Source organism: Crassostrea angulata, chromosome 2 (assembly GCF_025612915.1).
Source record: "Crassostrea angulata isolate pt1a10 chromosome 2, ASM2561291v2, whole genome shotgun sequence".
Classification (NCBI taxonomy): domain Eukaryota; kingdom Metazoa; phylum Mollusca; class Bivalvia; order Ostreida; family Ostreidae; genus Magallana; species Magallana angulata.
Genome location: NC_069112.1, coordinates 64207420 through 64223906, shown reverse-complemented (window position 1 = coordinate 64223906; position 16487 = coordinate 64207420). Strand labels below are relative to the sequence as shown.

The window sequence follows — 16487 nt, the reverse complement described above, 5'->3', positions numbered from 1 at the left end:
GCTTTAAAAGAAATGTTCTATCGGGAGCAATCCCGCGTTCGTTTAAATTGCCAGCGTACATTTGTCATGTCAGTAATACACATTGTGCTTTATATGACGGCCGTGTATACGTACTGTAGAAAAGTTGAGTTTAATTACCATGCATTCGAACCATTTAATTAACACATCTCCCAGTACTGAAACAATTCAAAATGTCTCTGTTACAGTAACACAGTGGGGCGTTAAACATGTGTACGTCCAGCTCTACAAGCATATGCACTGTCGTCAAGGCGACGGCCTGAATACAGCTAGCGACTCTTCTATCGATCGGTTACCTGAGTCTCGTAATGCATCTAAATATAGAAAGGGGCACAGTTATGAAACAAACAACAAAAATAAGGTCAAAGACGTTCATCTTTATGAAATGAATATGTACATATGAATAAAAACATTTGGGAATTTTATGTAGAATTATTTTTGCGCGCTGCATGTATCAGTTAGTGCATTACAAAAAGCCCTTTCATAACCTCCTAAACGTGCGCACCCCCACAAAAATGGACCGAACTGACAACAATTGTTTCTGCAAATACTGGCTATAAATTACGAAAACATTTAATTGAATACCACGGAAGGATTCAAAATTAATTTCTTTACAACTTTGCTTCAATAATGCATTAGAAATTTTTATTCCTTTACAAGTTATTGACAAAAAACTTTTGACGCATCTAACTCCTTAATTATAGGGGCCAGCCCCTTTTTCTGTATACCGAATGAAAGGTCTTGGTAAGACCAAGATCTTTTAAAATACATGTAATAACAAATTTTTATCAGGTAGGAAACTAACACGGAAAATACGCGAATTTTTTTGAATTTTTTTCTTGCCTTTGTTTCAACATCTATACCACCCCTTTTATTTGCATTTAAATAATAAATAAAATATATCTCACACAAATTCAATGTATAAGCTTCCAAACCAGCCCATCTTTGAGACTCTGCCAGCCATCGTTATAGCTAAACCCCCCTGGACAAAAGAAGTCGTTAAATTTTACTAAAAGGGGAATAACTCAAAACCGAATGGGGATTTTCCTCAACTAAAATATGCAACGACAACATCACGCGGCATGTTATCAGTCCTGAAAATTTCAAAACAATCGGTGAACAAACGAGCGAGATATTAAGGATCAAAGTTGGCGTCTAGAAGAAAAAAAAAAATAATAAGGAATTTGAAATTTTTTCAGAATAATAGTAAGGTCTTCCGTTGGAAACGGAAGACCTTAACAATCATGGCAGAAAAAAGTATTGTTTCTGCAATGTCGCCATCTTCATATCCCGCATGAATCACCAAAGAAAGCATTTTACTGTTTAAATAAATGCAGCTATAAGTATCAAAAGTTGTGAATCTACCTAAAGTAAGTGGACCCTTCTTAATAAAAAAATATATAATATATTTGCTTAGAGAAAACTAGATATCATTTGAAAAAAAAATTGGGATGTTTTTTTATTACCGTAAAGAGAGATGTTTGAGCTTTAGCAAGGCTGTCTCAGTATCAGGGAATTGTTCCTAACATGTCTAATGGAAATGTGTAGAAGATGAAACTATTTCTTGACTTCTTTTTTTCAAAATTGCATGAAAATAATCTCTCATTTTCATAAATCTGTAGGAATCTTTCATTTACTTGAACTTAAAGAGAAAGTCAATACATACAAACATAAACATTGAATTGAAAAATATCTAAGGAATAAGGAATCATTGTTTTAGAATTATGAGGTGATAATTTCGGTCGGGGCGTGGTCAAATCCAATAAAGCTCGTTTGGCCATGCTCCCACCGAAATTATCACTTCATTATAATATTCAAAAAATGATTTCTTATTACTTATATTTACATTCTTTTCAATTTGCACACATTATTTAAAACCACTATTTTTTGTGTAGCAGATGCTATGCATTACTGCACGGCGCAGCCAATACCGTCTCTTGGTTATGCTATATGACATGCCCATTTTGTGTCACTCATGTTTTATGAAGTTATTGGGTTTTAGGGTTCAAAATTGATTCAGCGGTCGTCGCTTTTTCAAGCGTTTTTTAAGGCATGTTTTTACCGAAATATCTTTTAAAAATGCTATGCTAGTTTAAAAAAAAGGTTTAAATGAGCCATGAAAATGCCGTTCACTTAACCGAATAACGTAATAGAAAATTATGAAGTTTCGCGTTTCTTGATTTTTTTTTCAATTCTACTTTGGACAGAAAATTTGTCTTAATTCTCTCATTATCGTGTTTTTGGAAGGAACTTCCAGACGACAGAAAATGTCTTAGATCATTCTCTTGAATCGAAGAAAGGAGTTTTGTGTTTGCTTCTCTTGTTGCATTTATTCTAGCTTTCTTTTCGTCTGATGGAGATGGCTTGTCAATAAGACTGATTTTTTTTTTGACAATCTTGTTTTTACTATGGGATCTAATGTCTGAACTATTTAGCAGCTGCCTTTTGTTCTGATTGACTAAATGACAAAGCTTGTTTTGACAATACATGTGCTGATTTTTGTAGATCCTGATCAGATTGTGAAGCTGTAAAGACATGGAGAGATGAGAGATAACGGAAGTAAGTGTTGGGAGGTTGTACAGTTTAACAGTCTGTGAGTATATTTTATTTATTGTGGAAGGTAATACCATGTCATAAGATTATTTCATATATTTTCTTTTTTTGCCGTCTCTGTTTAAATGAAAGATATATGTTTGTTTAAAAGTATATCAATTCATGAACATGCATACCCAGCATTTTCTCTCTCTCTCTCTATGACTCTCACTCTCTCTCTCTGTTTAACCCACCACCCTTTTTCTCTGAGGATAATAGGATACAGGAAGAAGGGTTGTGCATGACCCAGTATATTTTCTTGATATGGGTTTATCATGCAATGTGAAATCAGATTATTTCATCAATCTGTCCTGTCTTTCTTCTCTTTCTTTCTTTCTTTCTCTCTCTCCCTCGTTATTTCAGGTCTTAACTGGTGCTTTTAAATAGACAATCTAAAATTTCCAGGGACAAATGACATCTAGTGTTCTTCACGTCAACCTCATACACATGTTTTGAAAAACCTCAAGTTGCTTTGAGTGGTTTTAAAACAATGTAATGGCTATTTCATATAATTTCTATGTTAGGCCATGTTAATGCTTCAAAGTGACAAAGGTAATTATGGTAGTGAGCTTCCAGGTGTACATAATCATGATGTGAGGGAGATTATTATATATTGTATGCATAAATACTATATGACTATTTTGGGCTCACCTTAAAGCCTCCCAACCCCTTTTGACATGAAATTTATAATTCTGGTAGACTGGGATTCTTCATCTACATAATCTTTCTTACAAATGTGTGGGAGTAGAGAAGATTTTATATTGATTTCAAATATAATATACATTTTTTACACTATTTGACGAGTTAAGCCTTATTTGCCCTAAAGTCTAAAACCATACCTCCGGGGACATGGAATTTACAATTTTGGTAATTCATGGTGTACTTAGTTATAATTTGGGCTTTTTTGGTAAGAATTGTGGTAGTCAAGAAGATTTTAAAAAATGGTTAAGTTTTTTAGATACAACCAGGTTTTTTTTTCAATCAGGCAACACACTGGATTATAGTAATAGTCATTGAAATAGCAATTAGTATTGATTTATAATCAATATGACTAACTTTCCTCAATATTCCCTTCACGGAGATCATACATGTAGTAAGTATGTGTCCTGTACCATGTGCACCGGAGGATTCAATATGGAATCTACTTTTCCTTTGTCTACCAGGAACTTTGCACACTGGAACACCTTTTACTATATGATGCTCATCAATTTAGATTACATGCCAATGAATGTATTGAAATTATTGACCTGAGAAACAAGAGATCTATTATTCATGGCCTTCGTTAGTAATTTTACTGAAAATTTTACTGAAAATTCATCAACGTCGAAAGTAAAGTTTCCAAATTCAACATCTTTTTCGTCCAATTCATCAAAGTTTTCAAAAGATTCAAGCGCTTGGCTTAAAATCAAGTCATCGGAGTCGCCGAGTACGTCCATCTTCCTCCACCGAATTTCTGAAACTGCGCATTTAATTTGTACCAGAGAGCGGGAAAAAGTGAAAATATCACCGGATGGCGGGAAAATGTGCCAAAACCATTGGACAAATCAGTTACATGATTGACAGCTCGAGCATGTACGGAATATATCGCCTCACCTTTTGACACTCGGGGGCTCCGCCCCCTCGTGCCAAAAAGTGAGGCGATATATTCCGTACATGCTCTCGTGTCATCATGTAACTATAACTTATATAGTAGTACATCAAAATCTTCATTGACAACAGTTGACGGGTCAAATTACCTTTACAGAGATCCATGTAGTTCTATTAACTGCTTCTATGTATCACAACAGCCAATTCAGTTCCATTCTGTTTATTAATCGAATGTAGACAAAGATTTCACTACAATAAAATATAAAAAAAAAACTAACTTACTATGATATTTTTCTCATTTCTTTCTATATATTCTTTTGTACAGAAAATCGCCATTGTGATAACAAAATGACCGCTATGCAAATTAGTAAAATGTACATTATTTCTCCATATTAAATTCTTGTGCAGTTGAAATTGTGACGAACGTTTTTTATTAACACTCACTGTGTATTTACTGTTTGGCGGTTATTTTCCTTTGAAGAGAGATTCGCTCTTAATTTTGGTAGCGAGTTTGGTGTATTAATTTTGGTTGAAAGTGGAGTAGTGGCACTTGAGGGCAGACTGACTACGGACAACATGTGATCAGAAACGCTCATTTGAACTTTGTTTTAGGTGACCCAAGAACAATAAAAAAAACCAACTTACCGAAAACAATCAGCACAACTCCACCACCCGACCACGCAGAATCGGCTGTTGGGCCACCGGCGTAATACCCAGCATCGTCAACAGTTGTATGTCTTATCTCAAATGAAATGTTGACGGAGTTGTATGGTCTGGTGATGTATCTATACTTATTCGATACGTTATGGCCACCATATAAAATCCCTTCATTTTGTAATTGGAAAATAGTTTTATTTACCTTATATGTATGGTAAACGTTATATTGTCCGGTTATTGGAAAGAACGCAGCAGTCCACGAAATATTCACCGGGTCTCCGATCTGGATTTGAGCCTTAGAAACTAAAACATATGTAAACATTGAATCCTTATTAAGGATACGCTTATTACTGCAGCGACATGCGCAGTATTGTAATATAATGCTTCTATTTACATTATTTAACTTTTTGTCTTGTCTGCATATGTGATTTATGTTTTATCCTGTGGTTTTGTTCAGTTTAATATTAAAGCCACTGAAACAGCTTTTGATTTTTGCTTGTGATGTTGCACGTTAAGAACATCCAACGTTTGTACTGTCATAATACAATGTTTACTCATTATTAACCTTTGAGTAGCCTGTCTGTGGTTTTGTTTGTGCCATATATACAGTAGCTTTTCACACACTTTTTATGCCAAAAATTGTTAAATATGTATATTTATGTGTACATGTTAAATATATTCTCTCCTTTTGCGGCAACATATATTTTTAAAAAATGATGTGCAACACTTATTACAAGAGATAAGAAAAATCATTCAATAAAAGTACATTTAATTTACATTAATCTATAAAGGGGATTTATCGCATTGTAGTATTGTATACTAAAATAATATACCTTTATATATCATGGTGTTTTCTATCATTGAACCATTTGCTTTGAAATTGATTTTGATGACATCATACAACAATGAATTTCTAACTGTATATTGTGTTTCTTGTACACGAATCCAGTCACGATCTTCTGTTTTGTCTCTGGTGATCTTGATATCGTAAAACGAAACACTGGGTGAAGGGGTCCAAATAAACGTAACATTACCAGTCCGAAATATGGTTGATATATCGGACAACATACCTAATCAAAATCCATATAAGATTTAGATATCTCTTTTTTTTCATTAAGTTTAACGTACAGTAACTAATTTCAATGCATATTTTTTTTATTTACGTGAATTATAGCAATTGAACGCAATATAAAATCAAAGTACTGAAGTACTGACGGGGGTTGATTTTATCGATCATCATATATTCAGAATCAACGATATATGATTTTGCATAGCAAGTAGTATCAGTAATCGAAATATTTCTAATACTGTATGGGTCCAGGCAAGATTGAACTCTTTTAATATTCAATCAAACGCTAGGCTGTCTCCGTTTATCTCTGACAAGCAAGAGAGATTCTGTTTTGTCGGATAATTACGAAGACAATCAAGCGTCTGTTCGAACGAGAAAACATTGAACTCTGGCGTAGGAATACATACGACTTTAAAAAATATCTAAACTGTTTGTACAATTTAAAATCTTATTATTTTCATGGTGTTAATACATAAGTTTTCTTGAAAAAACAATTCTTCAGAGTATGTAGCATCGAATGTATCAATTATTTTCAAGAACTAAGTGTTATCAGCGGTATTGATTAGTGTTTAGGTCCAAACACTGTTTCATTTTCGCTTTGCCCGAGTAAGTGCATAGGAGAGTTGATTAAAATGAACTCCCAAAAAGAAAGAAATATTATTTGATGCAAATCAACTCATACTGTCTTCACATAATTTACATAAATTGTAGAATAAAATACAACGCGTGAGTGTACTAGTAATAAAATCATTACCTGAATTTAATTTTTATTTTGAATTTAACTTTATGAGAAATGGCCCGCGATTTTGATTACTTTGAAATTTTTGAGCAAACATCTTTGACATATTATCTCAGGAATATACCCCCCTCCCCCACCCCGGGTCCAATGCTAATCATATATGACCCAAAGATTGTTTGTATAAAAGAAAGAGAGATGTTGCAACGAATTTGTTGGGTAAAGGTAATAGCAGACCTTTTGTAAAAGCCTTGTCTTGACCATTCATGTTCTCTTTTTGGCTTTAACCGACTCAAACATTATTAAATATATAAAACCCAGTTTTCAATAGTCTTTCATTCACATTCTCTCACTCAATCGCATTCAACTGTATTTGGAGGTTCACAAGGAAATAAAAGAATATAATTGATTTAATTTTTTTTTTTTAAATCAGTAACAATAAAGAGAGAACATGTAGTCTGAACTATCAAAAAGGAGAATAAAATGAAAATTTCCTTTGCATTGTTTTTTTTTACAATAATTACCCTTTTTAGAGTCTTTGTGATAAAATTTATAGTTGAAATTTTGGTTTTATTTTCAATCATTTCACCATTGGCATTATGCATTCAGTGAATGACCGATTTTAGATTTGATGGAAAGGACTATCAAGAACCAGGAACGCGGCTTGACTAACAAATGCACCGCTAAGCGGAGCATCCCCTTGCGTCATGAAATGCTGTGGAGGAAATTGCCTAAATTATTTAGGAACATACATGTAATAAGGTATCTTCTAAACTTTGGAATAGTTCCATCAGAAGTAATTTAGAAAATAATGCCCGAAATTCGGCTGCTTGTTTTGATCAAAATGAGATGAATTTAATCTCCTGTCCGCCTTTTTAACGTTGGACATTCTTCTAATTCCCCACTGATATAAAACATTTGTTTATTACCTTTACAAGATCTCAATCATACATTTATCAACTTGGTGATCTGAATTGTATACTTTCACTTTAGTTTCGCAGAATTGAACCAGAAATCTCTATTGTGAAGTCTTATTTTAAATTTTGACGATATTTAACAAATATGTAACGAATTGACTTTGAGATTTAAAGGGTTTGTCCTTTTTCCATGCCAAAAAAGTGTAAGAACTTTGATCAACATTCGTATGAGGGTTTTCTTTGAATCTTGTCTGACGGAGACACACACAGACACACACGCACTGCAGCCATGATATATCCCCTTCGCGAAGGGATAATTTACGTAGTGGCACTAGACGTAGGTCGAGATCATCATGCATCGGGTAGAGACTTTTTTATTATGCAGCTTTGGTTTACATTATAATTAACTGCATGCATGTATTCAAATTATAAAGGTTACAATTTATTTCACTGTAAATATTCCGTCACGAAATATATTTTCTTTTAATTACGCTTGACAAATCAGATACAACACTATATATTGTGAAAATTCACAAATTGTAAAACAAAATGTATTTGTAACCATGATTTTTTTTAATTCTGTGACCAACCGATTTATTGCTAAATTTATTTAAAATCGTTTCAATCATAATATGCAAGAAATGCATGTACACACCTGAAGTGATGTATTTAGTTATTGCTTTGATAGGATACTTAGATTCGAAGAGGATTAAATACGAAATTCTAATGTCTTCTGATTGTTTTAGACATAAGGAATGTATACTTACCTGAAATAAAACACACTTGTCCAAGCATAATCTGACACAGGGATACCAAAAGCTGCATGATCAACGCAAAATAACCGAAGCAATATAATTCGGAAGGAATAAGAAACTACTTAAATCTGACTTACAACAGTTAAGCTAGAAAAAAAATGGAGAAAATAAAATGTTCACCGTTCTTAAGGTTTGAATTCAAAACGTATTTCCGATGTAAAATCATCAGATAACAGTGACATTAGATCGGGGTGTAATTTAAAGTCGTGTGCTTATGTAAATCACCTCACTGTTATCGTTTTCTATTTCCTCGTCATGTTTTTTTTTCTACTTTGCTCTTTAGTGTATCACCAAAAACAATTCTCCTTAGGTCAAATATTTCCTGTTGACAGATATACCTATACATAAACAAATCATATTATCGGGAAGGACATGCTTGACACGCTTTTCATATAAATAAAAACAACGTTTCAAATAATGTGCAGAACCCAATACACGATACAACATTCTTGGTTAGATATAGTTACTCGTAACAAAGAAGACATATCAGGTATCATTCGAGTTATCGACCTGTGTCTGGTTTCAACGTGGATTGTGAACGGGCGATTGAGAAATGTAACGAAAAGATAGATCTTTTTGTTACATTTCCACTGCAATACAAGCGATGACCTCTCATATCAAAGTTTGAAATGAGAGATTTAGGATAGTTGCCGCACGATAGTAACGTCGTGTGACACTCTCACTTTTGACGCTACGAATGTTGACACGTCATTCCCTTATCAAAGTAACGTGCTCCATACAGCGCTGATGCCGATTTACCTACTTCCAGAACACGTTCGCATACCATTCGTTGGATATTGAAGTAAAAACATCATTACAAAGTGGCTAAGGTTATCAAAATGGGTCCCTTGTAGCCAATGTTTGAGACGCTGGAGCAGCGCAAAATCACACGGAGCAAGGTCTGGGCTGTAAGCAATTTGTCCAATTCAAGGAGGTCATTGTAACTTAAGTTTTCATGGCTGTGTGCGGTGTAGCTGTGTCGTAAATTGACATAAGATGCCTCCGCAAGATCTGCAACGAGATGCTCATTAACTTCAATAGTTAAGTTGTTGAGGTCGTTATAGGGACCTACATTAGTTGGCCATAATTTAGTTCCTAAAATAGACGTCAATCTAGAACTTGCCTTTTGTAAGGAAAACTACAACTTTTTTTTTCTTGTCAAGATTTTTGATGAGTAAACCTCGTTAGCTATTAAGGAGTGTATCCTGACGACGCGATGAAAACAGAACGCTTTGGTTGTGTTAAGAATTTTATATACAAGAACTAACAGAAATATTGTTTCTTAATACTATTATTTCACCACCAGTTAGCATCATTATTTAATTTTGAATCATTAGATTAGTGTTTGTTTTATAAAACAACTGCTTTTTGTTCAAGTCATTCAAACTAACGAGATTCGCAACTTTGTGTTTGCCCACAAACTTGATTATTCAAGTCTTCTGAGAAGTATTTCCAAATGATCCGTAGATAAAGCTCCAAGAGCTAAACAATTATTTCACCGTTTGAAAAAGAGAGGGTAAATTGCTTTGCTGCTGTCTGTCGGTCGGTCGGTCCACCAACAGATTCCGTTGATATTCTTCACAGAGGATGCATATTTTGAAATGAAATTTTATATACAGGTTTATCATAAATTATATAGGTCACGTTTAATTTTAGGTACGATCAAGCAATTTCCGACAGAGTTATGCCCCTCGGATGTAGAAAAATTCCAATTGTTTTCAGTTTCCGTTCAAATTCTTTACAGAGGATGCCCATATTAAAATAAAATTTGGTAAACAGGTTTATCATATTAATTTCTCCTGGCGTGAACAAAGTACGTATAATTTGATGATTTCCTCGCCACCGAGTAACATGGCGAGGCAAAATGTGCGTCAACACAGATAGGACCTCTACAGCAAAATACTCTAAACTGTTTAGAGGTCTGAGCCTTATAGAGGGCTTATAGGAGCAGCGGTGGCGTAAGAGCAATATGGCGTACAGTGCCTTTTTACGAGCGGTGTTCAACTTTAAGAATAATTCTGATATTATTTTTAATGTAGTATATGCAGTTGAAGAATTACCAGGCAGTAACTGTTTGTCCGTTTGCTCGGGTTCATGGTGCAGTTTGTCATTTGCCCCTTTGTAGAACCTCCGAGTCAAGCTTGAGTTTTTCGAATTTCTGAATTACAATTCGGAGTATTAGTCCACCATTTCGGTCCTTTCCGAATACAATACAGGTACGAACAAACTATATACATTCTAAAATCATCCATGTTATTTCAGTCACTTCCAAACTACTTCTAAGTCACTTCAAATGGTTTCTAAACTGACCTACGATCAGTATCAAATCAAAATATACAGTAAAGTCCCATAATACTCCAAATATAGAAAATAATTATTACGTATCACAATATTTTGACCTTACATACAGGCTAAAGAAATATTTAATTCTCATTTCAAATAAAACAGGTTTTCCCGCGAGTGCGACAAGTCTCGAGGGCGCACACTGCCTTCCTCCGTCTTATTGAGATCCGAGGAAATCCTCATTCCATTGGGGATGACACAAGGCGCCCCAGTTAATTAAGGGGAGTTAAACACATATTTGATGCCTTAGGGTTGAAGTTACTATAATAAAGGCCCTGACCAAAGATATATTGTACCAGTATCAAGACATTTAATTGGTTTTTAGTTATGTCTTCTTTGATTTTATTGGTTATTGAGATTTTTCTCCAAAATTCATTTATTTCTTCACATCACATCAAAGAGAGTTGAGGTTATATATATTCTAACTTTTTGAATGATGACAAAATCTACTTTATGGTAATTAATATTACTAATTCTAAAAATTTTAATGTAAAAGTGTTACAGGGTCAATCCCTTGGGTTAATTATCTTTAACAAATGTTAGGTGAAAATTGTGGTATGAAAGGTTTGATAAGGATGCAGATGCGCGACGCAGGCGTTGTAGTCCTGCTTCCCAAGAGTATAATTTCCGCTCGTTAGGAAATTGAGACGGGGCGAGCATGAGTTTATAATTTATAAGTTAATATCTGTAGTTGACATTTGTTTATTGTGCATGATAGAGTTCTGAGAGATGAAAGTAAGCAATTAATTGAGTAATTGATGAGTGCGGAGTGAGAGATAATTAGCTATAGAAGGGCCTTACCGAAGGAACGCGTGGGAGTCAGAAGAGAGTGAGTTTGGATGTTAAAGAGTGAGGACCTATTTGATATTACCTGTGTTTCATATATAATGTGTAATTCGTGTTCGTTGTAAATATGAAAAAAAACTTGTAAATATAAACAATAGTTATCAATCAGTGCCGGTGACAGGGAGGACCCCAGTCACAACAGTTCGAAATTTCATTAACAGAAAATTCTGTAATTTTGCCAAATTAAAACAACAGCTCATGCACAATAAGAGTGAATGATTTTGTAAGATATTACCTTTTTTAATAGAAAAGAATAACATGAATACATGTATGTTCACGGTTTTTATCTCTTTAAATTGTGAACATTAGTACAATTAGGTTTATTAATAAACATTAGTAATTTGTACAATTAAGTTTATTAATGTAAACTTTACGATAACTTTTAGTTCGACACATATGCCATACCAGCTATAGTATATACAATGTACCATAATATTATTGTAAACCTATTTTAAGATATGAATGCATAACATAATTCAAATAAAGAAGGATTGATTTAAAGAGTTATTCCCCTTTAATGCAACTTGATCATATAGTACTTCATGTATTTCTATGTCGTATATAAATATTTTTGTTGTTTACTACACATGTAAAAAAAACCCGGAGATGTCTAGAACCTCACTATGCGTTTGTTTTATACCATTAAACAAATTTCTCTGCATGGTACATCTGAATATCAACATAGTGGCAACATGTGTAATTAATGCTTAATACATTCTTTTAAGACAAAATCTATTGTATTCTTGAATACTCGATTTTTCAGAAGTGGTAGTGCATAAAAACGAGTGAACATCATTATAGCTGTAATTTTGCTATGTCTGCATTTTACTCATATATGATATGACTTCTGATTGGGGCTATACCCAAACTTTAATATAGTTAGTTGGAACAAAATGTAAATATTTTAATAATCGCTGTAATCAATCTATACATCCAAGTGTTTGTTATATCAAGTTTTATTGTATTTATAAATTGAAGATACATAGGTGTGTACAAAAAGACAACACCGATATCAATACGATTAATCGGATACGGAATTATGATAAAATAAATTTAGCAACAACCATACTCATCAAAACAGGCGGCCTCTATTTTCCCTGAAAAGTTTTCTGTATCTTCTTTGATCTACAAATAAATGCTCTCTTAGAAACAGCATTAGGCATAAGCTATTGTTTTTATAATCAATACAAATAATTCATTTCATATGATTAGGAAAAAGCTACTTACGCTTTCCGTTTGTCTGCAGGGTTTGACATCAAGTTTTTTAGTTACTAGACCAGTCGGACTACCTCAGCAATTTTTTACTAGCCCTGACTCTTTTACTACTAGCCCTGACCAATTTTGACAAAAATAAACTAGAAGTAATGACAAACATAAAATATTAAATATCTGTTTCTGTTTAATTGCATTGGTTTATCTTTACCAATAATGAATCATTCAAACACTATTTAAGATTTAATTTTATTCAAACTGTACTAATAATGATGCAAGTATTCAATGGTTGACCAGGGACCAACAAAACTTTAGGGAGACTTTACTTCTCCTCAACAGAGAAACATGGAGAAGTTTGAGAAATCGGTGAGACTTTCATTACTTGACAATGGTATAACAATAATCATGATAATGATGATATACACAGATTTAAACTTAAATAATTTGAATTAGATTAGAAACATGTCATTATGATTAAAAAAGAAAACAAATCATAAAAATTGAAAAAAAAATTATCAAGTATTAATTTAAATTATTTGATGTATTCATATATTTTATAGATCAACTGTTAAGTAATTGTGTTAACTAAAATGACAAATAAAACCAGTCTCTGTTTTTTAGTGTATTTTGGTGACATTAGTCCAACCCAACCATTATGTTGAGGATTTAGATTTTAAAAAAAGGATATTATAACTGTAACTGTAAACAAAGAGTTTATGATTATTTTAGCATACATTTGGCAGTGTTATTAGCTAATTACATGTTACCAACAAATTCACTGTTAAACGTCGTTTTGTACAGCATGGGGTTGCATCACCCGTATTTATAATACCTAAAGATAAGACAGACTAGATTAATTAAACACAAGATGCATAAACTCAGTTTGTGAAGATCTAGACGTCTTTAGAATGAAATAATTATCACTTTATAGCCCTTGAGGCTAATTTACACGATTATATGAACTTCGTGTACAGGGCGACTTGGACTTTTCGTTCGGAGGAAATTCCGGCGAAGTTACCGATCAAAAAGTGAGTATTTCCCTCACTTCATCCTCTAGGTAAGTCCTTGGATTGTACTTAAATAACGGTTTGTAGAATTTAAGTCTGTAAGGAAAAGGTGTTTTTACTTCTATTGATATTAATACTACAGAAAAAGTATGTGCACACTTTTTTTTCCCACGACCAGTCGGGCTAGTACACAGACATTTAATCCGACCGGACCTATCGTTTACTAGACAATGTCGGTCGGACGTGCCTTAGTGTCAAACCCTTTGTGTCTAGTTAAAGATATACAGTGATTTCAATATGATACGTAAACATTTTCTTAAGGTCATACGACAGGTTCCTCAATTTTAGATAAATTTTTCCAGGAGTTTGTTATTGATTTACAACTACTTTGATCAGCTTTCTTGCAAAAAATCAGGATACCTTATCAGGCATTTCTGCAAAATACTAAAGTATGCAATTTTCTTTATGAACTTCTTGAAAATACACTTGAATTGCTGATATAAAAAATAATATTTATATATACAGCCGAGGCCAGGGTTTGAACTCAAAACCTATGGACCTAACATTCCTAGCAATAAGGGACACCTTTCTAACCACTCGGCTATCTAGACATACAAATGCAAGATAATAAAATGCTTATCATTATACCCCCCGCAAACAAAGTTTGGGGGGTATATAGGAATCACCATGTCCGTCTGTCCGTCTGTCTGTGCAATCGTGTCCGGTCCATATCTTTCTTATGGAGAAACATTGGAAGTTCTTACTTCACACAAAGATTGCTTATGACCTAAGGGTGTGTCATGACCTTGACCCAAGCTCATTTGGGCAAGGTCAAGGTCACTGACAGAAAAATGCATAATTTGTGTCCGGCCCTTATCTTTCTTATGGTGAAACATTGGAAGTTTTTACTTCACACAATGATTGCTTATGATCTAAGGGTGTGTCATGACCTTGACCCAAAGGTCAAGGTCACTGGCAGAAAAAATGCAAAATTCGTGTCCGGTCCATATCTTTCTTATGGGGAAACATTGGAAGTTTTTACTTCACACAAAGATTGCTTATGATCTGAGGGTGTGTCATGACTTTGACCCAAGGTCAATCGAGAAAGTTCAAGGACATTGTTCCAAAAATGCTAAATTCTGTCTGTGTCATGTCTTGAAGCTATGGAAATATTAGAAGCTAAAATTTGACACAAAGCTTGCATGTCTCAGGCCACATAAAACTATTTTTAGACTCTCATCCCTCTCTGAAAATGGCCTGCCTCGATGAATTTTTTTTTAAGGAAAAAAAAATTGTTGAAATTTTTTTTTTGGAAAAAATCCGGCTCAGTATACCAATAATTCTAAATGTTAAAATATTAAATTTTTCTTAGCGGGGGGTATCAATTGTGAGCTTGCTCACAGTACCTCTAGTTTAAAAATGATTATAAATAATAATTTTTATTGGAACTCTTTATAATGAGGAGATACAGAAAAGATTCTCGAGGAACGTGTCGTATATTCTGACCTTAAACGAAATATATAAAGACATGACTTTATATACTGACATCATTACGAGTGGACATGTTGCTGTTAAGAGTTTTGTTTGTTCTGTATTCATCCACTGTAACATTTGTAACAACAATTCCTGTTCCTTCTTTAGGTGCTATGTGCATTAGCCTTTCTCCCCATAATTTAACATCAACCTGTGGACATGTTGCTGTTGAAAGTTTTGTTGATTCTGTATTCATCCACTGTAACATTTCTCCTTTGGGAATTTTTCCCCGGAAGACCTGTGACCTTTACAATACTTACACATTTGTAAGTCAACAACATTTAGGTTCAATAAAATTAACAATATTCCAGTTTGATGCTTATTTCCCTTACAAATCGAGTCATTATTTTTCCTTTGCATAGTTTTGAAAAACTCGATATAGAGCTAAGTATATTTATATAATATGTAATAATACACACAGATCTCACACACATACACTCAAACTTGTAAATCCTTGATTCTTACTACAGAAGGTTTTACACATGAAAATCACTACATAATGTTCCCGCAATATCAACGAGTTAAATTTATCACTGTGATTCTACAGATGTTTTCATCTTCACTATAGATCTTTTTGACGAGAAGCTTAGAGGAGAAAAATGATTTTCCCTCTGAATGTCACTACATTTAATCACATTACTTTAACTTTATACACACCGGAAATTGAGAAATCACTATATTGTCACGTGATTTTGCCGGTTCACACAGGAAACTCAATATGAAAGGGGGGGGGGATATATAATGCAAATTATTATTCACATGAGAATAACATCCAAATTGGAGGGTTTTGTTTAACTTTACAATGACATTTTAGTATCTTATTTACAATTCAAAAAACATTTATTTGATACACTAGTTATTTCTCTTTTTTGTCAGTAAACTCTCTCTCTCGCGCTCTCTCTCTCTCTGAACTAATTCACAACCGTGCACAGGTTTACAACAATGTTACAATATTTGCAATCTGAACTTATGCAAACAATTCTGATGTACTACTGCTCTTGAACTTTTTTCTTGCTTCATGCACATAAAAGTTATTAATATCTACACTCAAAGTTACCTATAGTCCAGAATATTCTTGCATTAAACCATAATATCAAATATCAGGATCAAAATAGAGAACCAAAGTTTAATGTTGGAAAGAAAATGAGACGAAAG

At 33.6% G+C, this 16487-nt stretch overlaps 1 protein-coding gene across 1 annotated transcript; it reads right to left on the bottom strand.

The window, feature by feature from the left end:
* Positions 1–4789: 4789 nt before the first annotated feature.
* On the bottom strand, positions 4790–8606 carry LOC128172724 (uncharacterized). The gene is made up of 3 exons (XM_052838480.1): positions 8344–8606; positions 5688–5924; positions 4790–5157 (listed from the first exon to the last, which is right to left on the bottom strand). Exons 1-3 carry the CDS (start codon positions 8399–8401, stop codon positions 4790–4792), a joined length of 663 nt encoding a protein of 220 aa, XP_052694440.1. The 5' UTR covers positions 8402–8606.
* Positions 8607–16487: the final 7881 nt, after the last annotated feature.